Source organism: Pelophylax lessonae (genome assembly GCF_965119305.1).
Source record: "Pelophylax lessonae genome assembly, chromosome: 13".
NCBI lineage: Eukaryota > Metazoa > Chordata > Amphibia > Anura > Ranidae > Pelophylax > Pelophylax lessonae.
The window spans coordinates 74,471,421-74,497,832 of NC_138780.1; the positions used below are offsets into that span (position 1 = coordinate 74,471,421).

General features: G+C 42.3%; 1 protein-coding gene across 1 annotated transcript in view; it reads right to left on the bottom strand.

Moving 5' to 3' along the window:
• LOC309569958 (cytoglobin-1-like) overlaps positions 1–26,412 on the bottom strand; it is a 67,436-nt gene that overhangs the window by 35,567 nt on the left and 5,457 nt on the right. Inside the window, exon 2 of the mRNA XM_082275952.1 lies at positions 16,973–17,080. Coding sequence (XP_082132078.1) covers positions 16,973–17,080 — 108 coding nt within the window. The remainder of the gene's footprint in view (positions 1–16,972; positions 17,081–26,412) is intronic.

The following is a 26,412-nucleotide window of genomic DNA, read 5'->3' on the forward strand; positions in this document are numbered from 1 at the left end:
CCCATATTTTTTGGTAATGACAGACTGTTACGGGCTATGCGTGGTTTTTTACCGGCCCATATATATCTACCAAACAATCCATTTATTATTTTGAAGAAACTATTTGGTATTTTAATTGGAAGAGCCCTCATTATATATAGGTATTTTGGTAGGATGTTCATTTTTATTAAATTTGCTCTACCAAACCAAGATTGAAGGCCCCCTCTCCATTGCTCCAATGTTTTTTTTGTTTCTTCCATCAGGGGGATTCAATTAAGTTCATATAACTGGGCCAGATCTGCAGTTATGAGTTCCTAGATATTTTACGGCCTTATCTACCCATGCGAATTTGAAATTGCTCTTTAATCTAGCTTTTTTTACGTCTGCTATTCCTATACCTAGCGCTTCAGACTTCCCATAGTTTATTTTGAAATTTGATAGTTCACCATACTGTTTGAATTCTTCCAAAAGTACCGGCATAGAAATTTCTGGTTCTGTTAATGTGAACAATAAATCGTCCGCATATGCTGCAGTCTTGTATTGTTCTTTCCCTACCTTGATGCCTTTTATATCTGGGTTTAGTCGAATCTTATTCAGAAATGGTTCTAATATTAATGCAAAGAGCAGGGGGGATAGTGGGCACCCCTGCCTTGTACCATTTTTAATACTGAAAGGTTCTGATAATGTCCCATTTGCCTTTACCCTTGCTGTTGGATTAGAGTATACTCTAGCTATCCTTTCTCGCATCACTTCCCCTACTCCTATGTGCCTGAGCACCGACTGCATAAAGGCCCACTCGACTCTGTCAAAAGCCTTTTCTGCGTCGGTGCTCAGTATCACACACGGGGTACCCGATTTGGTAGCTATATGTATCAGATTTAGAACTCTAGTGGTACTGTCTCTGGCTTCTCTCGATGCCATGAATCCCACCTGGTCAAGATGTATTATTTTTGCCATTACCTTTGCCAATCTGGTTGCTAGGATTTTTGTGTACATTTTTAAATCCGTATTTAGGAGTGAAATTGGCCTATAGCTGCCGCAGTTCGCTGGGTCTTTTCCCTCTTTTAGTATCAATGTTAGATATGCCGTTAACGTGTCTCTTGATAGTGCCCCCTCCACCCCTCTCTGGTTGAACAGTCTTTCCATGTATGGTCCCAATATGGGGGCCAATACATGGAAGTACTGTGGTGTCAGTCCATCTGGGCCTGGAGCCTTACCCTTTTTCATCTTCTTTATAGTCTGTTCTATTTCCTCCCTCGAAATATGACTCTCTAAATCTTCTCTCTCTTCTTCTGTAAGTTTCGGTAACCCAGATTTAGCTAAGTACTCTTCCCTTTCCTTTTGCGTTTTGCCTATTTCTGGTAGATTATAGAGCCTTGCATAAAAGTTCTTAAATTCTTCCGTTATTTGTTCTGGTATTACCTTTTTAATTCCTTCTGGCGACACAATCTGTGGGATATATGATCTTATTTTTTGACTTTGGATAGATCTTGCCAAGGTCTTCCCACACTTGTTCCCTGATTCATAAGCTGTCTTCCTTGATATTTGTATCGCGGCCTTCGCTCTGTATTGTAATATATCTAGTATTTGTTTTCTTACTATGCTCAACTCCCCTAATGTTGCGTTTGCCTTTTTTTTTTTATGTTCTATTTCTAATACTTTAAGTTTGTCCAATAGTATTTGCAGTTGTTTATTCCTTTCCCTATTTATTCTCGCACCATGCTTAATTAGTATTCCTCTTATTACTGTCTTGTGTGCTTCCCACAGTAAGCCAATGGTGCACCCTGGTTGGTCATTGTTTTTAAAATAGTCCTTAAGCTCCTTCTGCACTTCCGTTTTTACTTCCTCTCTCTGAAGCAAGCTTTCATTAAGTTTCCAGAATCTTTGTTTTCTGGACTCGGCTGAGGAGGCACTATATATCATAGTAATCATTGTGTGGTCTGACCACGAAATGCTATCTATGCCTGTATATATGACCGCCTGCAGATAAGCATGGGGTACCAAAAAAAAATCTAATCTCGAATAGCTTCCATGTGGGTGTGAATAAAATGTAAATTATTTTTCAGTCTGGTGCTGAAGTCGCCACACATCTATCAATTGCTCCTTATGTAACGTCCTTATCATCCGTTTACCTATCCTCTCAGAGGGCACTATTTTAGTTCTGGATGCATCCATCGTGGGAGACAGTGGCATATTAAAGTCCCCGCCCAGTATCAGTTGTCCCTGAGAGAAGTCTCTAAGCGTATTTAATATTTTAGTTATAAACTTATCCTGTTGTTTATTGGGAGCATAGAGGGTTGCTATCGTCATCTGGGTTTCCCCCAATTTTCCTTTTAAGAAGAGAAATCTCCCATTATCATCACATATTTTTTCCTCAAGCTGCCATGGTATTTTACTGTCAATTAATATCGATACCCCTCTAGACTTCGACTGCGTATCTGTTGCATGATATATAAATGGGTAAGCATTATTTTGCAGATATGGTAGCCTGTCCGTTTTAAAATGCGTTTCTTGTATTAGCGCTATGTTTGCCTTCACACGTTTGAGCTCTGCTAGTAATATCCTTCTTTTTTCTGGAGTATTTAAACCTTTTACATTTATGGAGACTATTTTTATATTTTCCATAATGGGGCTAAGCTAGATTGCCTGATTACCTCGGGCAGATATTGAGTGGAACAGGGGGGGAGAGTCCCCAGAAAAAAAAAAAAAAAAAAAAGGGGGAAAAACAACTCACTCCACAAAAAACTCGCTCACTCACTCTTCACCACCCCAGTCTCACCCTCTCACTCACTCAAACACACTTCCTTCCCTCTCTCTTTCACTCCTTTCCCTTTCCCTGTGGAACCCCCCCCCCCCTGGTTGGGTCCCACAGGTCGGATTTTAAATCCTTCTAACACACAGCGTTTTACCGCCACAGTGTGTTCTTGATTTCCTAGGGGTAAGTGCCCGGAGCAGTCACAAACGTCCTCGCTACTCCCTCCCTTCCCTATTTAGATGCTTTGTATTTCCTATTTCCTACCACCCTCCCCCTCTCCTCGCCCCCCCCCCCCACCCCACTCCGGAGCCTTGATATCTGGATATGCCTTCCCTCTCTGATTAAAGCTCTCCTACTCTCCACATATAACAAATTAGCTCTCTTCATAATAGTTCTACCAAAAAAAAGGAATAATGTTAGAAATCCAAAAAGAAAAAAGGGGGCTCCTGTTCCCCCTCACCCCAGCAGGTTATTAAGTGGGTCCGTCCCTCCCCCCGAATTTGTATAACTAATAAAAATCACTTCCCAAAAAAAAAAAAAGGGGGTGAGAGGTAAAGGGCAAGCAGAAAGCGGGAAGGGGAGAGGAAGAGGGGGAAAGAGGGAGGCCATAACACATTATATATTTATATAGGATTCTATCTAATCATTTGGCTATCCCGTACTGTATCCTTATTTATGCATACCGATACCCATTTTTCCCACCTTCTCATATCTTTCAAAAATCATCTAAGGGGAAGGGGGAAGGAGCAGAGTAGCCAACCCATGACAATTCATTGTAGATTTTAAAGATCTATATTCCATTCTCGCCCCATGAACGGGGAGAAAAAAAAAAATAAATAAATAATAATTATGTTGTGCTCCTCATATTATGTGTATGTGCTAGATCAACCTAAAAAAAAGCAAAAAATAATTTCTCCCCAAAAATTCTTAAGGAGGGGCTTACCCCTCATATTTACGTATGTGTCAAAAAGTATGCATATTGTGCCAAAAAAAAAAAATATATATATATATATTGTGCTCCTCATATTTTGTGTGTGTGCTAAACCACCCTAAAAGAAAAAAAAAAATTAGTTTCCCCCCAAAAATTCTTAAGGAGGGGCTTACCCCTCATATTTACGTATGTGTCAAAAAATATGCATGTTGTGCAAAAAAAAAAAAAAAAAAACCCCTCCAAGGGGAAAGAAAACCACAACCACATTCCATATACCAATCAATTATCTAAATAGATCTCACTTCCTACTCTCTCCCTCCCCCTCCCCCCTGGTCTCCCATTGTGATCCCTAGCTAATTCCCTGGTAATCTTCCCAGCCAATTTGGGACCTCTATAGGTGGAACCTCCAAGAAATCAAAAAGGGCTATTCTATCTTGAAAGTTGCGTAGCGTACAAAAGCGTCCATCCCTGTTAAATGTTACTGCAAATGGGAAGCCCCATCTATACGTGCATCCTTTACTTTTGGCTAATTCCAGAATAGGTTTCAATACAGCTCTTCTCTGTAAAGTCCCTTTAGAGATGTCCGAAAACACCTGTATGTCCATCTCCTCCAACTTCCAGACTCTAGATTCCCGAGCTTCTCTCAAAATCTTTTCCTTCTGGGAATAGTAGTGCAGCTTACATATTACATCTCTAGGTTTTTCCTGATCTTTCTTCCTTGGGCCTGGTATTCTGTGTATCCTATCCAATTCTATTTTCACCCCCAGGATGTTTTTAAATAGCATATCAACTGATTCCTCCAGCTGTAGACTCTTTAATGATTCTGTTAACCCTCGTATTCTCAAATTATTACGGCGACTTCGATTTTCCATGTCTTCCACCTGTAACTGTAACTGTAACTTAGCATCTCTGTCGCCCTGTTGTTCTGTCCTCTTCTCCAGAGCTAACAGCTGTTCTTTTATTGAAGCTATTTCTACGTCTTCCTCTCGTAGTCTGGTAGACAATACCTTAATCTCATTTTTAATAAGTTGGATCTCTTTTTGTGTGTCTCCTCAATTCGCCCTACTAACTGTTCCATGTCAGCCTTGGTTGGAAGGGAGCATATCATTGCCTTAAATTCAACCATTTGTGCGGCCCATTGGGCATTCAAAATAGGTATGCTCTCTTCTCTCCGTATTTTCAAGTTAGTCCCCTCATCCCTTTCTTGTAAGGGAGACGTAGCCCTAGAGTCTGTCATGCCACTTGAGTCCCATTCTGTCTGTGGCTCTCCTGCCTCTGCCATTGCTACTATTGGTGTCTGATTAGTAGATAGAAATTTACTTATTTCTCCTTCTGATTTTCCTGAATTTTTTACCGCATTCTTTTTAACCTTCCTCTTTTTTGTGAGGGTCATACTAGCTTTTTTCCTCTTTCCTCTTTTTCCTCTTTTTTCCCCTCTCTTCCTTGCCTTCCCTTCTCGCTTCTCTTTAATTTATAGGATACCGGACCATTGGCGTAAAATTTCTAAGGCTATAATTCTTGCTCCACTCTCTGTGGTGTCTGCCATGTCCCTCCAATTCCTGCTTCAGCTGTATGTTCTCCACCCGTCTATTCCATACCCCCTGAATTAGGTCAGATGACAATAGGTGATTGATAGTAGTAAGTCCAAGGAGGTTTTATCTCCTCTTCCCGCTGATCTTAACGACCAAAAATGGGTATATGTAAACAGTTCATCAAATGACACAGCGGTTACCTTCTCCCGTTGAGTGTTCTCTCTTTAATAGCCGATTGTGCTACTTTGTTCCTCCTCCTCCGCTCTCACTCCCAACTCCACCGGGGTCACACTTTCAGCTGAATAGTGGTGCGGTTATATCGCTTCACCACCGCCGATTTCGACGACACAGAGCAGCCAGCTATACCAGCAGACGGACAGGGAATCAAGGCGCTCCGCCGCCTCCGCAGCGTCCCGCCATGCAGATCCCCTGTCTTCCTCTTTGCTGTCTGCGAGTGCGGTCTCTAGCCGACAGCGCCTTCCGCCTTCAGCGCCAGTCCTGCCCCCTGCCTCGTTGTAGTCTCGGGAGGGAAGGTACTTCCTGGGGCTGCCGGGTCACTATGGATACCGGCCCCCTCTCCGTGCACTAGCAAGCCGCTTAGCGATCCTCCAGTGGAGCTAGCGAGCGGATCAGTATAATTCACCGCTCTCCTCTCCTCTCAGCTATCCGAATCCTTGGTCCTCCTTCGGGTCAGTTTCCCAGGCTTGCGGGAAGGGAGTTCTCTTGCGAGACTCACGGAGCACACCCGTCCATGACTGCCTCCACCTTGAAATTTCATCCACTTACCAATTCTTTCTGGATTTGGACTTTCATTCCTGGGACTATTTCCTAATTTCACTCATTTGGTCACTTTGATCATCACTCTAGCCAGTTACCAAATAATTATTTTTTTTTGCACAATTTTTTTGCTCTATTTGCACTTATCACATTCTATTCCACTACCTTCATTTGTGAGTGGATTATTTTTATTGGTACTGGCCACTTAGTCATCAATTTTTAGCCAACTATTATTATTGATTGCATACCATTGATCATTTTTCTCACATTTATTGCACTTATACCTTATACTTTTTTTGCTGGTAATATATTTATATATTTATATACTTCTGTTCTCTCATACAGCACTTTTCAGTCACTGGTCACTTTATATTGATATTTTTATACAGTTCACACTATTGCACTTGGTATTTTTTTAACACTAATAGTCACTTGTCACTTCCAACCGATTCTACATTGATTTTTATATTTTTATCACATGTTTGCACTATGTTCCTTTATTATCTCTAATGTTTACATGTTGATCTTTTAATCTTATTTATTATATATATGCCATTTTTATGATATTAATTTTTCGGATATACAGTGGGTACGGAAAGTATTCAGAACCCCTTAAATTTTTCACTCTTTGTTATATTGCAGCCATTTGCTAAAATCATTTAAGTTCATTCTTCTTCCTCATGAATGTACACATAGCACCCCATACTGACAGAAAAACACAGAATTGTTGACATTGTTGCAGATTTATTAAAAAAGAAAAACTGAAATATCACATGGTCCTAAGTATTCAGCAAAGGGTCTGAATACTGAATACGGCGTTTGTGCCGTCCCGTGAGGCAAGAGATAACACAACAAGGGTTTTTAACCTAATTCATGCAGCTCGCACGTCAAGGTGGCCCTTGCTCCTGCTCTCCATTGACGCTGAAAAGGCCTTTGACAGGGTGGCCTGACATTTCATGCGCACCACCCTGTTTCATATCAGCCTGGGCCCCAACATGCTCAGTTGGATTTTGGCTCTATATTCCACCCCTTCAGCAGCGGTTTGGGTAAATGAGTGGTGCTTGGACATTTTTGCTATTACGAATGGTACAAGACAGAGTTGTCCCCTGTCACCCCTTATTTTCATTCTGACTCTGGAGCCCTTTCTTTGCTCTGTCAGAAGCAACCCTAATAATAGTTGGGATACGGAAGCCCTCAGGATATCACAAAGTTGCGGCGTATGCAGATGACCTGATCTTCTTTGTCTCCAATCCACAACTCTCGCTTCCTAACATTCTGGAAGCTCTCCGAGTACCGTATATATGGAGACTAATCTAACTTCAAGATAAACCTCACCAAGTCTGCTGCCCTAAATATCACAATCCCAGACCATGACATTTATAATTTACGACCCTTCTTTCTGTTCCAATGGGCGGATAAATCGATAAAATACTTGGGCATAAACATCACCCCTGACCTTGCAAACCTATTCCAGGCAAATATGTTACCCATGCTCCAAGCACTGAAGTTGGAACTTCAACAGTGGCAACCCTGACATGGTTTGGTTGTTGTAACGCCCTGAAAATAACGGTTCTCCCCAGGCTTCTATACGTCTTCCAAGTGCTGCCGGTCCGCATTCCCTTGACTTTCTTTAAACAGATACGGTCCCTCTTCAGAGACTTAATTTGGTCTCACAAATCTCCGAGGATAAAATTATAGATTTTATCACTTCCCAAGACTAGAGAAGCATTGGCCCCCCTGACATGCTTAAGTACTATCAGGCAGTGCATCTCTCGAGGGTAGTGGATTGGCATTGCAACGGAGGCTCTAAGCAGTGGGTAGCCATGGAAATGGAGGATGTTCCCCTTTCGTCAGCCCCCTGGCTTACCTCTCTGCTTCCTGGGGAAATACAGAACCACCCCCTGATCGACGTGACTTTGACGGAAACCAGAGCCATCTTCCACTCCACAACTGTAGCGAAGTTGCCTTCTCCTAAGACGCCCATTATTGGCAACCCGGGTTTTACCCCCGGCTTCAGCAGTAGTAGGATTAGGGCATTGGGCCAACAAGGGAAGTTCTGATTAATAGACGTGTGACCACAGGGGGGAATCCCCTCCCTCGCAGATGTATCCAAGCTCTCGGAACCCCCCCTTGATGCCTTAAACACCAACCAACTTAGACATTTTCTACAGTCTTTTCAGAAAATGAACTCTGTTCCTGTGGCATTGACTTAATTTGAAACATTATGTAGAAATGGTGAACCGGTCAGACACACCTTATCCGTGCTTTACAGCTACTTAATGGCCTCGGCAGATGAGGGAAAACTGACATTTCTCCACCACTGGGAAACCGACCTAAACCTTCAACTTATACCCAAACAGTGGGAGAACATTTTCTTGCTGGCTCATAAATCTTCCATCGCGAACCAATATCAAGACATTGGCTAAACAATTCACTTGAGATGGTACAGAGTATCCTTACTACTTCATAAGATGGACAGCCAAACCACTGATCTGTGTTGGCTCTGTAACTCAGAGGTGGGCACAATGTTCCATACCTTCTTGACTTGCTCTGCTTTGGGGCCTTTCTGGGAGGAGGTGGCATCCACTATAAAACATCTGACGTCTGTTGATGTAAATGGCAACCCAGCGGCGTGCCTGCTCCACCTGACAGAGGGACCCCTCTGGAAATATAGAAAATCTCTTGCAATGCAGTTACTTAATGCCGCAAAGGCATGTATATCCGCACTATGGTGACAATCCCAACCACCAACCAGAGTTCTGTGGTATTCCAAAATCAATGACATACACCGCATGAAGGAGCTGACAGCTACCCTCCACAATTTTGAAGAACAATTTAGAGACAAATGGAAGCAATAGAGATACTTTTTGGGCACTGAGGCATACCTACAGGAAGTGGTGAGATCTGATGCTCTTCCTCCTTCCTTTATCACCCTTAGCATGATATAGTTGATCAAATTATTAACTCAGTGCGAGACCATTGGTCTGAAACCTCAGTGGGCCTCGTTCCCTCTAGAAGCCATTATCACATGGTCTGTAAACCCAAGCAAAGGTTTATCCACATGACATGGTTTGATATTGTTGTACTTTGACAAACCCATGTATGATACATACTGTATGTGAAACTTTGCTACAAATAAAGGAATTAGAAAAAAAAAACATAGCATCCTTAATCCAAATGTCACAAGTCTCTATGGGGCTGGTGGTATATCTTTTGTGCCCATTTCGAGGGTAACCCCTCCCCAGAGATTACATCTGTCACATCTGTCCCTTTGGTAACATTCTCTCTCCTGGTTTCTATTCCCATGGCCAGCAGCTAACTCCACCACTAAGCTCCTTCCCAGAAATATACAGTATCTCACAAAACTGAGTACACCCTCACATTTTTGTAAAAATTGTATTATACCTTTTCATGTGACAACACTGAAGAAACAAAACTTTGCTACAATGTAAAGTAGCGAGTGTACAGCTTGTATAACAGTGTAAATTTCCTGTCCCCTCAAAATAACGCAACACAATAATGTCTAAACCGCTGGCAACAAAAGTGAGTACACCCCTAAGTGAAAATGTCCAAATTGGGCCTAATTAGCAATTTTCCCTCCCCCGTGCCATGTGACTCATTAGTGTTACAAGGTCTCAGGTGTGAATGGGGAGCAGGTGTGTTAAATTTGGTATTGCTGTCACGCTCTCATACTGGTCACTGGAAGTTCAACATTGCACCTCATGGCAAATAACTCACTGAGGATCTGAAAAAAGAGTTGTTGCTTTACATAAAGATGGCCTAGGCTATAAGAAGATTGCCAAGACCCTGAAACTGAGCTGCAGCACGGTAGCCAAGATCATACAGCGGTTTAACAGGACAGGTTCCACTCAGAACAGGCCTCGCCATGGTCGACCAATGAAGTTGAGTGCATGTGCTCAGCGTCATATCCAGAGGTTGTCTTTGGGAAATAGAGGTATGAGTGCTGCCAGCATTGCTGCAGAGGTTGAAGGGGTGGGGGTTCAGCCTCTCAGTGCTCAGACCATACGCCGCACACTGCATCAAATTGGTCTGCATGGCTGTCGTCCCAGAAGGAAGTCTCTTCTAAAGATGATGCACAAGAAAGCCCACAAAAAGTTTGCTGAAGACAAGCAGACTAATGCCCCGTACATACGTACCGATCCTCAGCCGAACGATCGGCCGTCTTTTGTCCAGGGCTGTCGTGTCTGTTGAAAACTGCAAAAGACTGCACACGAATTTTGTCGGCCAACAACAGCCGACTGCAGAAGTGATGTCATGTGATGGTTAACTTTCCTTGTCTTTTTTCTTTTCTGAGCATGCCCAGTCTTGCTAATCTGCTGTCTGTCGGCCGAAATCTGTACTGACTGGCGAACAATCGGCCGTTCTGGTGTTGGCCAACAAAAATTTTAATGCCTGCACGACAGATTCTGTTCGGCCGAAAATGCGCTGTCGGCTGTCGGCAGCATCATACTAACAAGCCTACAATCGGCCAATCGGTCGTCGGCCGAATATTTACGGCCGACAATCGGTACATGTGTACGGGGCTTAAGGCCTTGGATTACTGGAACCATGTCCTGTGGTCTGATGAGACCAAGATAATCTTATTTGGTTCAGATGGTGTCAAGCGTGTATGGGGGCAACCAGGTGAGGAGTACAAAGTCAAGTGTGTCTTGCCTACAGTCAAGCATGGTGGTGGGAGTGTCATAGTCTGGGGCTGCATGAGTGCTGCCGATACTGGGGAGCTACAGTTTATTGAGGGAACTATGAATGCCAACATGTACTGTGACATAATGAAGCAGAGCATGATCCCCTCCCTTCAGAGACTAGGCTGCTGGGCAGTATTTCTACATGATAAGGACCCCAAACACACCTCCAAGACGACCACTGCCTTGCTAAAGAAGCTGAGGGTAAAGGTGATGACTTGTCAAACATGTTTCCAGACCTAAACCCTATTGAGCATCTGTGGGGCATGCTCAAACGGAAGGTGGAGGAGTGCAAGGTCTCTAACATCCACCAGCTTTGTGATGTCGTCATGGAGGAGTGGAAGAGGACTCCGATGGCAACCTGTGAAGCTCTGATGAACTTCATGCTCAAGAGGGTTAAGGCAGTGCTGGAAAATAAGGATGGCCACCCAAAATATTGACACTTTGGGCCCAATTTGGACATTTGCACTTAGGGGTGTACTCACTTTTGTTGCCAGCGGTTTAGACATTAATGGCTCTGTGCTGAGTTATTTTGAGGGGACAGCAAATTTACACTATTATACAAGCTGTAAATTCACTACATTGTAGCAAAGTGTAATTTCTTCAGTGTTGTCACATGAAGAGATATAATAAAATATTTACAAAAATGTGAGGGTTGTACTCACTTTTGTGAGATACTGTATATGAGATCCTGACAGTAAAGAAATGACTTGCTATAATTGCTATAAAACACGGTATACGTGACGATAGTCACAACTATACAGGAAATAAAACAGATACGGTATTTAGTAGAAAAGACATATGACAAGAAGTTTCAGTATACAATCTCGTGGATTATACAACGCAAGTTAAGACTATTACAACTTGAATTGACCAGAATGGTGGGAGAAACCCAAAAAAGTTGTAAACTCTAGGAGCGCATAGACATATTCCTTCGGCATGTGATAATACAATCACGATGAGAACAATATCCAAGAATAAAGAGAGAAAGCTCAGCAGTGTTAATTTTAAGACAGAAGTTATTGCAGGTAGAAGTAGATACATATTCGCCAGCACACCAAGGATCTTGCAAAAGCAGGCCAAAAAGCTTTATTCCAAAGAAGATCACATCAAAAAATAAAATATAGTGCAACTTTTTGGAGCCACATAGGACCCCTTTGTCAGGCATGTTTCACTGGAATAAAGCTTTTTGGACTGCTTTTGCAAGATCCTTGGTGTGCTGGCGAATATATATGTATCTACTTGTAACTGATCCAGTGGCCAGCTGGTGATCGCTTCAGCACCCAGTATACAGGTGCCTACAAACCAGGAAAATGTGCGATAGGAATATGAATTTTACTGTTATTGCAGGTAGGACACAATACTCTAGTATGTAGCAGGTGTAAAAGATGTTAAATTTGCAGCACACAAAGTGACTGCTGGGGAGGGGGTTGACGCTAAGCCTGGTGTATCAAGCCATAGCCACAGTTGATAGGTATTAGAATGAAATACACTTGTTTAATCTATTTACAACAGGTGGGGGATGTTGGGAAAGCCAATACGTTACTATTAATTTCCGGGTAAGGTACAGAAGTGGGGGTATAGAATTCCTTATACAGTCCCCCAAGGAGACATATCAGTGGATCAAATGGGCTTAGAACTGTATAGGTCTGGTCAATATCAGTAATCAAAAACAACTAATAAGAATCAGGGCAACCTCACCCTCACAAAATTAAATCTAACAAAATATACCTCACATAAAATAACCAGTTGCCCCTCACACTCAAAAGTGTTTTCACGTCACTCTACAAATTAATGGACTCAATATTAGTGTAGCGCAACTTAAATCTATATAAAGTGCAAGTGCCAAAACTTCTCATATCCATTTAATGTTATATCAGTGGGATGAAGTCCACACCCAGGCCGTAACACGTATGGGGACAGGAGGCAGACTTCGCGGCCATCCTGAGACATACTGATGCAAGCCGAGATTGTTACATGAGCCTATATAGCTAACACAGCAGAGTGTACTACCTTTTACCTTTATTGGAATAAAGCATTTTAAGACCGAGTGCACTCGATGCTTTATTTTATTCACATATATCACTAATGTGTATTTGCACCTGTGATGCGAGGAGCCGAGTAAAGAAAGTGGAGACCTGATTACATCCCTAATAGGGAACTGCTGGCTATGACCCACGGTAAACCAGAGGTCATAGCGTGAGGTGAGCGGACAGATTGCACGGGCACTTTATGTATAATTATTTTATTTTCTAAGCACAAAGGTGGAAGATCCATTGATTATTAAATATACTGTTTGAGAACACTTTAGAGCATATGAACGTTTTGTTTTTGAGAATTATTTTTGAACTTTATGGGCACCTAATATTTTTCTTTACATTATAACATTGATTGGATATGAGACGTTTTGGGCACTTGCACTTTATATAGATTTAAGTTGTGCTACACTAATATTGAGTCTAATAATAGTAATCACATCCTGCCAATATATTACTAATTTGGGACACTTCCATAGCATGTGTAGCAGGTCTCCATCTTTAGTGTTACATTTGGGAACGATTTTAAAAGAGCAACACTTTTAAGTGGGCCACAGAGTGGACCCAACTTCAACCTACCTACAATGTCACAGGGCCAGCAGTATTCAAGCAAAGGGGGGGGGGGGGCTGAGTCTGATAGTTGCCCAAGGCTCTAATTTATCTAAAACTGGGCTAATGTACACCCCAATTGCTCCTCCCACTGATGCATATAGAGAAATTTTTGATAATCCTTTTTACTTTATCCAGTATGAAATAAGTAAGTTTTTACCAGCAGAGCAAAGTTTTATTCTCCAAAACTAACTGGTAAGGCTGCCATGGCTACTCTATTTCTATGAATGCTATGTAGAGTTTAAACATAGCCAGCCATAGGATAGGCGTTGGTTGTTCATTTTGCTCTGGAGGAAAGAGCAAACATATTCCTATATATAAACACACTGTACTGTCTGCAGAGTGTTCCAAAGGATGGCTATAATTGACCATAATTAACCACTTAAGCCCCGGAAGATTTTACCCCCTTCCTGACCAGGGCCTATTCGGCACTGCGTGATTTTAACGGACAATTGCGCGATCATGCAACGCTGTACCTAAACGAATTTGGCGTCCTTTTTTTCCCCACAAACAGAGCTTTCTTTTGGTGGTATTTGATCACCTGTGCGATTTTTCGATCATGCGCTATAAACAAAAAAAGAGCGTCAATCTTGCAAAAATAACAATATTTTTCACATTTTTCTATATGAAATTCCCAAAAGAAAAATGTAAAGATCAAAATTTTTTAACATTTTCGGCCAATTTTTTTTTTTTTTTACCATATGTTTGGTAAAAAAAATCGCAAAAAGCGTATTTTGATTGGTTTGCACAAAAGTTATTGCGTTTACTAACAAAGGGAAAGATTTTTGTCATTTTTGTTGTTTTTTTTTCAGCGCGTAATGGCGGCGATCTGCAATTTTTTTGGGGGGGACTGCGACATTGGGGCGGACAGATCGGACCCTTGACTGACATTTTTGACACTTTTGGGGTTACCAGTGACATTACTACAGTAATCAGTGCTATATATATGCACTGTTACTGTAAAAATGATACTGGTAGTGAAGGAGTTAACTGTATTGGAGAGGGATGGGTTAAGTGTGTCCTAGGGGCGTACTTCTAACTGTGATTGGCTGTGGCTTGATGTGTAAGAACAGTGATCAACGGTCCTACATAGTAGAACCGTTTGATCGTCATTCTTACACAAGGAGAACTGACAGGCGGCTTTGTTTACACTAGCCGCCTGCCTTTCTCCCGCTGTCACGGACGATCGCGAGTGCCCGGCGGACATCGGGTCCACCGGGCACACGCGGGGGGGGGCGTGACCGCGCGGGAGCGCGCCTCCGGCGGCGCGCGTTTGCTCCCAAATCCCTCACAGGCTAGCGACGTACCCCTACGTTACTCTGCCTGTGAGGGGCTGACTGCCGACGTAAATAGTCGTGCGGCAGTCGGCAAGTGGTTAAGCAGTTCTCACCATGAACAGCTGCTGTTTAGAGATGCCTGTCCTCGTAATTATGCATCTCTGGGTCAACAGCAACTTTCAACCCCCAAAGTCTGCCACAAGTATAATTTCTATGCAGTCGCTCAGATGCAGATGTTTACCATCATAAATAGAAATTTAGATAATTCATAGTTTTTGTTCTTACACAGAACATTAGGAACTACCCCGTGTTTCACCCGAAAAAAGGGCCGGGTCTTATATTAATTTTGGTTACAAAAAACACACTATGGCTTATCTTCAGGGGATGTCTTATTTACGGTATGTACAATGACATTCTTAACCACTTAAGCCCCGGAAGATTTTACCCCCTTCCTGACCAGGGGGTATTTTGTGATTCGCCACTGCTTGACTTTAACGGACAATTGCGCGGTCGTGCGACGATGTACCTAAACTAATTTGACGTCCTTTTTTTCCCACAAACAGAGCTTTCTTTTGGTGGTATTTGATCACCTGTGCGATTTTTTGATCACGCGCTATAAACAAAAAAAGAGCGTCAATTTTGCAAAAATAACAATATTTTTCACATTTTTTTATATGAAATTCCCAAAAAAAAAAAAGTAAAAATCAAAATTTTTTAACATTTTTCGGCCAATTTGTTTTATGCTACATATGTTTGGTAAAAAAAATCGCAAAAAGCGTATTTTGATTGGTTTGCGCAAAAGTTATCGCGTTTACAAGGAAAGATTTTTGTCATTTTTGTTGTTTTTTTTTTAACGCGCAATGGCGGCGATCTGCGATTTTTTTTGCGGTACTGCGACATTGCGGCGGACAGATATTTTTGACACTTTTGGGGTTACCAGTGACATTTCTACAGTAATCAGTGCTATATATATGCACTGTTACTGTAAAAATACACTGGCAGTGAAGGGGTTAACTTTATTTGAGAGGGAGGGGCTGTGTGTGTCCCTAGGGGCGTGATTCTAACTGTGATTGGCTGTGGCTTGAGGTGTAGTTACACTGATCAACGGTTCTACATAGTAGATCCGTATGATCAGTGTCTCTACACAGGGAGACTGACAAGCTGCCTGCCTTTCTCCCTCTCCCCCGACGATCGCAGAGTGACCGGCGGACATCGGGTCCGCTGGTCACACGCGCGGGGGGGTGCGTGACCACGCGGGAGCGGGAGCGCGCCGCCGGCGACGCGCGCTCGCTCCCCAGACCCTCCCAGGCTAGTGACGTACCGATACGTCACTCTGCCTGTGAGGGGCTGACCGCCGCCGTATATTGTCGTGCGGCGGTCGGCAAGTGGTTAAAGTGATTGTAACCCTAAAATAAATATGTATCCTGATCCTTTAAAGCATGATAGACAGCGCAGTACTTGTGCTGTGTCATTTAGCCCACTCTATGTTCTAAAAACCTGGAATAAAACAATAGAATGTTAAAAAAAAAAAGATCTCTCCCCCTCTCTCCCTGTCAGCTCAGGATTCAGCATTATGACGATCTGTAATCCCAAAAATAAGCCTTGGATAGTCTTTGTCATTGTAAAATTATGTAATCGATTTTGTAAAAAGATTATGTAATGTGCAGTATCTCCTTTTTGTAACTTTATTGTGGAAAATACCTTCTTTACAGCACCGCTAGGCACTCATGTGACCCTCCGGAGCTCTACTTTCCCTCTCCAAATACTGCAGAGGGAGGGGCTGAGATCAAGGATTTTACTAGGGCTTATTTTCGGGGTAGGGCTTATATTGCAGCCATCCCTGAAAATCATGCTAGGTCTTATGTTCGGGGTAGGGCTTATTTTCAGGCAAACAGGGTACATGTGGCAATATAGTATTGTAGGGGTAAATGCATAAGCACTGGTTACCCTAAATGAAAACTGCATGTCAAAATGATTAGTAGATCAAAAAATATAGGCAGCTGAAGTCATAAATATCATTGCTGTAAAGGTTGAGTTTGGTCCCACTCCTCCCACCTCTTGTATCTCTCTATAAGGCAATGAGACTGCCTATCACTAGACACTCAATATGATGTTTGGGAACTAGTAAAAGGGGTGGAGATGTACTTTTAGAGGAAAAGTAAGCTATGCAGATAATTTCATCTGCCTATATCTCTGGATCTACCAGTGGTTTTGATATGGTTATCACTGAAGCTAAATGTTGTCTATATATTGTATTTTATCATATTTCCAGTTTAATTGCCTAGTGTTGTGGCAGGTTTACATTAAATCAAATAGACCGTAGTTTCTACTATAAAGAAAACTTTGCAGGACTATAGCCATAATCACCTTTACCTTAGTCCATGGGCTCTCAGGTCTTTATTGTTTTTCAGTTCATGCAGATCTTCCACATTGCGGAAAGGAAGAAACAAATTCTTACACTCTGGATGCGTCTCAAAGAGCCTGAAATCACATGAACGTAATTTGTCAATCTTTTCGCCAAAGCTAGCCCACATGCTTGTATATGACCGGCTGAATAATCATGTTTTCCTGTGCTTATACTATGGTACTATGGGCCCGTTTAATCGAGTAGGAGCGCCTTATTGAGAGATATTGTCACATGTGAGAGTCTTGCTCGGTTCACCAAGAGGGTAACATTTAATAAGTTAAGACTAGGGAGGAGTCAAATTTACCTGGCTTTGGTTCGAACATTACTAAAAGTGATACTAAAGTCTTGCTTTTTTTTTTTCTAGTTAAAAATAACAAACATGTTATACTTACCTTCTCTGAGCAGTGGTTTTGTACAAAGAATTGCAGATCCTCCTCTTCTCTGGTCCCTCTTCGGCACTCCTGGCCCCTCCCTCGTGCTAAGTGCCCCCACAGCAAGCAGCTTGCTATGGGGACACGCAAGTTGAGCCACAGCTCCCTGTGTCCATTCAGACATGGAAATGCGGCCCGGCCCTGCCCTCTTTCTCTCCCTATTGGCTGACCGACCTTGGTTGACAGCCAATGGCGCCACTCTGCTGTCTCAGCCAAAATTGCTGGATCTAGATGGAGCTCAGGTAAAATAGGGGGGGGGGGACTGAAGGTGGCTGCTGCACACAGAAGGATTTTTATCTTAATGTGTAGAATACATTAAGATAAAAAAGATCCTTTACAACCATTTGGAATTCAGGTGCCAAATCCAAACACCACTGATTTAGGTTAGAAAACAAAGAGAACTAGAAAAGAGTGCACTTTGAGTATGTCCCATAAAAATGGTCCTAGACTCAGAAAACCACCTTCCCAGAATTCTATGTGCCCTTACTTCCCAACCAGAGAGCTGGGAGTGAGGTGGGGGAACCTGTGCTTCCTATACTGTATGTACACCAAGCCAAAAACCTGGCCTGAGACAATAGTTAAATGCATAAAATAAATTAGATTAAAAAATAATACCAGATCGGTGCAATTCAGTCTTTCACATCCGTACACATAATTTACCACATCTTAGCATTTATTTGAAGTCAGTATCCACTTTCATTGAATGTTAAGTTTGTATGTGATATTACCTATTTTTTCATACTTTCCAGTGTGAAAAAAAATAAATAAATCAACATGGAGTGATGAATCATGTAAAGAATAATATGATTGTTTTTTTTTTTTTTTTTTTTTTTTTCGTTTTTCAACATGCAACCAAGTTCACATCAACCAAACACTGCACTAAAATTGCTTATGCATTCTAATTTTAATTAAAAAATGGTTGCATTTAAAAAATTAGTTGAATTGCATTGATTTACATTACAAGTCTAGGTTTGTGATTAATAACTGTCACAAAGAACGTGGGACTGCTTTCATCAAACTTATTGCATCCTAAACTTGGCATATTATACATCATTCAGTAAGTGATAACATCATCTGATTTACAGAGGAAGGAAAATGTCAGGCATTATTAAAACTCATCAATTTTCCCATGCAACTTAATGACTGACAAACTGAGCCATTTTACTAGGTGAAGACAAAAGATTTAGAATTTACAATTAGGCCTGCTTTAAGAAGTTAAAGTATTTCTTTTTATTATATAGCAGTTCTCCCACCATAATACATGAGCCCTACTAAACTTGTAAATGTTTTCAATATTTTCAAACATTGACCCACCAATCCTTAGGTTTCGTTGTTATAAATTATACCGGTCTTGAGTAGCAGTTGAAAAAGTAACATTGTACTGTACTTCAATTTTCCCACCATACAATTACTGTTTAACTTAAAAATATTTCCTGTTTAAATAAAAAAGGGGTCCCTCCTTCACCGGTGTAGCCAGGTGCTGGGCTACAGTAATATGGAGAAAGAGACATTGGGGTCAATTCACTAACGGTTACCGCAAGGGATAATAGGGTGACGTGACTCATTTGCATAAATTATCGCATGCGGTAAAAAAATGTCCAGTTCACAAAAAAAATAACCATTTTGTGGTATTTAACGCAGAATGAAAAATGTGCTGGTAAATATCGCAGAAAAAATATGTGGCAAGCTCTTATGTCCAATTCAAAAACAGAACAGAAAGTAAAAAAAAATTAATATTTATCACCAGGGTTTTGCTGGCGGTATCACATGCGGTATATTGTCAGATACAGCGTGGGGGTCCCCCCCAATAGCTGGTTGTTAAGGAGCGGGCCAGGAAGCTGGCCTCCGTGTCCTTACCGTCCTTAACCACTTGCCTACTGGGCACTTATACCCCCTTCCTGCCCAGGCCAATTTTCAGCTTTCAGCGCTCTCACACTTTGAATGACAATTGCGCGGTCATGCTACACTGTACCCATATGAAATTTTTATCATTTTTTTCACACAAATAGAGCTTCTTTTGGTGGTATTTAATCACCTCTGGCTTTTTTATTTCTTACAAAAAAAAGACAGAAAATTTTGAAAAAAAAAAAAGTTTTTCTTATTTTCTGTGAGTAAATTTTGAAAATAAATACATTTTTCTCCTTCATTGATGTGCACTGATGAGGCGGCACTAATGAGCACTGATAGGCTGCACTGATGGGCACTGATGAGGTGGCACTTATGGGCACTGATGAGGTGGCACTTATGGGCACTGATGAGGAGGTACTAATATGCCGCACTGATGGGCACTGATAGGTGGCACTGCTGGACACTGAGAGGTGGCACTGACGGATGGCACTGATGGGCACTGAGAGGCAGCACTGATGGGAACTGAGAGGTGGCACTGATGGGTGGCACTGATGGATACTGACGGGTGGCACTGATGGGCAGCACCATCAGTGCCCACACTCCGTGCCCATAGTGCTGCTAGTCAGTGCCCATCAGTGCCTAGATGAGCAGGCACTGATGGGCACTGACTGGCAGCACTATGGGCACTGACTGGCAGCACTGATGGGGGGCACGGATGGCGGGCACTGTGGGCAGTTGTGGCATTGTTTTCCCCTCTTCTGTAATCAGGGCACTGGTGATCAGTGCCCTGATTACATTCCTTTGTGTTCCATTACCGGTGATCGGCTCTCCTCTTCCTCACACTGCAGTCTCCGTGTGAGGAAGAGAGCTGGCGATGTTTACATATGAGATCATCTCTCATTGCACGGTCCGATCACGTGGTAAATGGCCGCTGTCATTGGCCATTCACCACGATCTGTGAAATAAGGATTGTAGGCTTGCGCTGAGGATTACAATTTTTTCTGATACCACTGTATAGTGGGCTGCTGCTGGTATAAAAGGTGGTGTACCTTTGTAAAATATATAGTGCAAAAGTATACCTGCGCTGCTAACTAAACAAATACATAAATAAATCCCAATAAATATGGTGTATAAATAATCTGTGTAAGGTGCTAGTGCTCAACTATAAACACACATTCCTATATCATAACCACAATCAATATATAAAAAACCATAAAAATACAATAAGTACAAATTTTATCACGTGTAAATAAATATCAAAAAAGTCTTTCAATAAAAGACGTGCTTAGATAGTGACAATCTTTGTGCAAAACATAAGTCCAAAGTGCTGCGTGCTCATAAAAGAAGTGCCGGTGCTTTCTCTACACGAGTAGGTGCTCCCCTCCAGGACCCCTACTCACCAGAAGCCAAATAATACACCGCTTTCAGAATATCCTTAGATAGAACGAGCCTTATTGGACCATCAACTCAATCAGCTTTCCTGTAGGTCATATCATCCAGGTATTGCTCAAAAAAATGGAAAGAGATACTGGCATCGTGAAGCATGTAATCACTTTATTCGATGCACACAATACAAGATACACTTACAATGTGGCAAAGGTTAAAACGCCTAAAAAATCCAAGGGACACGGCCGACACAGATTTTCCCCGATGCGCGCTCGCGGGAGCGCGCGGGGAGCCTGTTACTGGGAGGCCGTTTAAAGACAGCCTCCCGGAAATTCGAGTCCGCACTGTAGCCGTACTTCGTCTATAGCGCGGGCCAGAAGTGGTTAACAATGGATGACTAAGTTCCCCACTGACAGGTGAATTTAAATAAAACATGCCAGCAGTTATAAATTATGGGAAAAAAAAACAGTGTGGGATCCCCCCCAAAATCAATACCAGACCCTTATTTGAGCATGCAGCTGAGCAGGAGTGAGCCCCCCCTCCCCCTGAACCATACCAAGCCACATGCCCTCAACATATGGGGGTGCTTTGGGGCAGGGAGCTCTGCTCCTCCCACCCCAAAGCACCTTGTCCCCATGTTGATGGGGACAAGGTCCTCTTCCCCACAACCCTGGCTGGTGGTTGTGGAGGTCTGCGGGCGGGGGCTTATCGGAATCTGGAAGCCCCATTTAACATGGGGCCCCCAGATCCTGCCCCCTCCTATGTGAATTGGTATGGGATACATAGTACCCCTACCCATTCACCAAAAAAGTGAGTAAATGCACAGCACGGGTTTTTGACAATTCGTTTATTACATTTTTTTTAAAAATGTCCCCCAGTGTAACCCCATCGTTAATCATAAAGCTCCGCTGTCTGACATTTCTTAAACTGATTGGCGGAGTCACGTAGTGATGTCGCTGATGGCCCTGCCCTCTTGTGACTTCATTGGCCAGGTGCATGTGGGGTTGGTGATGTTGCAGACGGCAGGTCCGCCCGGTGATGTCACTGGCCGACTCTGCTTTTTAGTTATTTAAGAAATGTCAGGCGGTGGAGCAGGCAGACTGCCGGAGCCTTCAACGAGAGCGGAGGTTTTTTTTTCTTATTTTGTTGGGTCTAGGGGGCATCGTGATTGATGATGGATCTACACTGGGGGACATTTTTATTTTTTTTTATTTTTAATAAAGGACTTGTCAAAAACTTGTGTTGTGTATCTACTCACTTTTTACTAAATACTCGTTCACATGGGTGGGGGGGGGCGGGATTTGGGGGGCCCCCAGGGTTGTGGAGAAGAGGCCTCACCATCAACATGGGGACAAGGTGCTTTGGGGTTTGGGGGTCAGAGACCACTCTGCCCCAAAGCACCCCCCCATGTTGAGGGCATCTGGCCTGGTATGCTTCAGGAGGGTGCTCGCTCGTCCCCTCCCTTTCCTGATCTGCAGGGCTGCATGCTTGATAAGGGTCTGGTATTGATCTTGGGGGGGACTCCACACCTTTCTTCTTTTAATTTTGACATGGGTTCACCAGAACCAAGGTCATTCCAGACCCAAAGGGTCTGGTATGCATTGGGGGGGGGGGGGGCCCATGCTGTTTTTTTTTCATAATTTTAAATTGCCACAAAACTTTATTTACATTCAGATGAGACAGCTGATGAGTCATCTGTTGTTAAGGACGCGGCAGCCTGCCCCTTAACAACCAGCTCAATGCGATAAATTACCACATGAAAAATTATGCAGTAATTACCACATTATCGAAGCTTTACTACAGTAGTTATATACCGCACAATTCTTAGTGAATTGAACTTTTGCGCAATTATTTTTGAATGTGTTATTTTTTATTTTTTTTCAGAATTTTTTAACTCTTAGTGAATTGACCCCATTCCCTTTTATTCTTCAGTTCCCCTACTGAGATACTGATGTTATGCTGTACCATTCTCTTCCGGCCAGCAGCGGGAGAACTAAAGCCAAGCAAGCTCATAGACTTCTATACAGATCACTGAGAGTCCTGGGAGTTTGAGACGGCAGCTATATAATGGGACAAATAGATTCCTTACACTACAGGTCTCAATAGGCGCTGTGCAGTAGGAGGAGTGGAGAGATGATTTTTATTCAACTGCCTGGGAAAATTCTTCCTCTCGGCTCCAAAGGAGTGAGAGAGAGAGTGCACCTGTCTGGATATTCTCTGGCCAGCAGGAGACCATACCAGCAGAGATCCAAACTTGAGACTGGGAGAGTGAGGACACCCTGGGCAGCACCTGCACCACTGCAACAGGACTGGAGCATCCAATCTCCCTCTGCTTCTCACCACTGATCACCGGAGGCTTTTGGGGAGAGACCAAGCCCCCCCCCAACAGGGACTGAGCCACAGAGAGCAGGACACCAAGTGTACCCAATCCATACAGAACCCATACTGCACCTACAGTCAGGTCCATAAATATTGGGACATTGACACAATTCTTATCTTTTTGGCTCTATACACCACCACAATGGATTTGAAATGAAACAAACAAGGTGTGCTTTAACTGCAAACTTTCAGCTTTAATTTGAGGGCATTTACATCCAAATCAGGTGAAAGGTGTAGGAATTACAACAGTTTGTATATGTGCCTCCCACTTTTTAAGGGACCAAAAGTAATGGGGCAGATTAACAATCATAAATCAAACTTTCACTTTTTAATATTTGGTTGCAAATTCTTTGCAGTCAATTACAGCCTGAGGTCTGGAACGCATAGACATCACCAGACGCTGGGTTTCATCCCTGGTGATACTCTGCCAGGCCTCTACTGCAACTGTCTTCAGTTCCTGCTTGTTCTTGGGGCATTTTCTCTTCAGTTTTGTCTTCAGCAAGTGAAATGGATGCTCAATCAGATTCAGGTCAGGTGATTGAGTTGGCCATTGCATAACATTCCACTTCTTTCCCTTAAATAAACTCTTTGGTTGCTTTCGCAGTATGTTTCGGGTCATTGTTTATCTGCACTGTGAAGCGCCGTCCAATGAGTTCTGAAGCATTTGGCTGAATGTGGGCAGATAATATTTCCCAAAACACTTCAGAATTCATCCTGCTGCTTTTGTCAGCAGTCACATCATCTATAAATACAAGAGAACCAGTTTCATTGGCAGCCATACATGCCCACGCCATGACACTACCACCACCATGCTTCACTGATGAGGTGGTATGCTTTGGATCATGAGCAGTTCCTTTCCTTCTCCATACTCTTCTCTTCCCATCACTCTGGTACAAGTTGATCTTGGTCTCATCTGTCCATAGGATGTTGTTCCAGAACTGTGAAGGCTTTTTTAGATGTTGTTTGGCAAACTCTAATCTGGCCTTCCTGTTTTTGAGGCTCACCAATGGTTTACATCTTGCGGTGAACCGTCTGTATTCACTCTGGTGAAGTCTTCTCTTGATTGTTGACTTTGACACACATATACCTACCTCCTGGAGAGTGTTCTTGATCTGGCCAACTGTTGTGAAGGGTGTTTTCTTCACCAGGGAAAGAATTCTTCAGTCATCCACCACAGTTGTTTTCCGTGGTCATCCGGATCCTTTGATGTTGCTGAGCTCACCGGTGCGTTCTTTCTTTTTAAGGATGTTCCAAACAGTTGATTTGGCCACACCTAATGTTTTTGCTATTTTTCTGATGGGTTTGTTTTGGTTTTTTCAGCCTAATGATGGCTTGCTTCACTGATAGTGACAGCTCTTTGGATCTCATATTGAGAGTTGACAGAAACAGATTCCAAATGCAAATAGCACACTTGAAATGAACTCTGGACTTTTTATCTGCTCCTTGTAAATAGGATAATGAGGGAATAACACACACCTGGCCATGGAACAGCTGAGCAGCCAATTGTCCCATTACTTTTGGTCCCTTAAAAAGTGGGAGGCACATACACAAACTGTTGTAATTCCTACACCTTTCACCTGATTTGGATGTAAATACCCTCAAATTAAAGCTGAAAGTCTGCAGTTAAAGCACATTTCAAATCCATTGTAGAGGTATATAGAGCCAAAAAGATTAGAATTGTGTGGATGTCCCAATATTTGTGGACCTGACTGTATACCACCCCTATACCACATCTGAACCACATCTACCTTGCACTTGTGCTGAGACTATACTGTACCTATACTGCATGAAGGTTAACTGGGACTGTTAAATGCACTGACACTCTGAAAGGGCACCAATGATAGCTGGCAAAAGTACATTTGAAAAGGACTGCATCTCCTGTAATAATTGATTATTCTGCAAGCCCTCTTTTGTTCTCCTGCCCCTTCCGCTACCATCCTCCTTTTCTTTTGGACAACATTGCCACCATTAAGGCGCTTTGGCAGTATAGTTCCAGCATTCGGTAGAATAAACTTTACTACTGCTCATTGCTGCACTTCGGGCAGCCTTGCTACTGTTTGTACTGATCTGGAAAGCCAAATGTCATTCTATGCCTAGTCCCTACTGTTAAACTTTTTGTATGATAAATTGTATTACCATTGGTAATCTATTTTATGCTTGCTTAGTTACCAACCATATTGTGTGACAAAACATAAAGTTTGTCTTTTCTACCTGGTTTGGTGCCTGTTTTCCTTAATATAGCACTTCTTTTATGTGCGAAGTATTCTTTTCAGTGATTTCCTGTGATGTTGTATGTTTGTACTGTTTGGCTGAGGTCCTTGAGAAGGTTGAGGCAAAGAACACAGAACCCATCCTATCCAGTAGCTCCTACAGGCGTAGCGCTACACCAGAATATCAGTCCAATAGGCACAGAGTCTGATGTCTCCATGACAGGAGTGCACCAAGCATTAGGTTCCTTGCCGCAATGATAACTTCTTGCATGTCTTTCATCACTGAGCTGAAAGGGCAAGCCTTTCAAAGCATTAGGCTACCTGGCTCAACTATTTAGGACAGGGTGCAGACAAGGTTATGGTACTATGTGGACAATTTACCCATCCAGGTGAACTTGTAAAGGGACCCTATGAACCAATTCCCCTTACCCTGCAGTGCAAATAGAAAAATAATAAATATCTCTATACCTGTTAAACAATACCTTATTTCTTTTGATTTAAAAGATATAACCCAACAATGGTGGTTTTCTTTTTTAACCACTTTACCACCGGAGGATTTTGCTGTCTTACGTCCAGGCAACTTTTTGCGATTCGGCACTGTGCGAATTTAACTGACAATTGCGTGGTCATGCAATGCCGTACCCAAACTAAATTTACGTCCCTTTTTTCCCACAAACAGAGCTTTCTTTTGGTGGTATTTGATCACCTCTGCGCTTTTTATTTTTTGCGATATTAATAAAAAAATGCGAAAATTTAAAAAAAAATAACCATATTTTTCTAATTTGACAGTTAAAAAATATCCAATATATTACATTTTTGTCATATATTTAGGCCAAAATGTATTTAGTTACATGTTTTTGACAAAAAAATTCTCAATGAGTGTATTTTTAACCGCTCTAAGACCGGAAGATTTTACCCCATTCCTGACCAGGCCATATTTTGCGATTCGGCAATGCGTTACTTTAACGAACAATTGCGCGGTCGTGCAAAGCTGTACCCAAATTAAATTTATGTCATTTTCTTCCCCACAAATAGAGCTTTCTTTTGGCGGTATTTGATCACCTGTGCGATTTTTACTTTTTGCGATATAAACAAAAAAAAGCGACAATTTTGAAAAAATAACAATATTTTTCACATTTTTTTATATGAAAT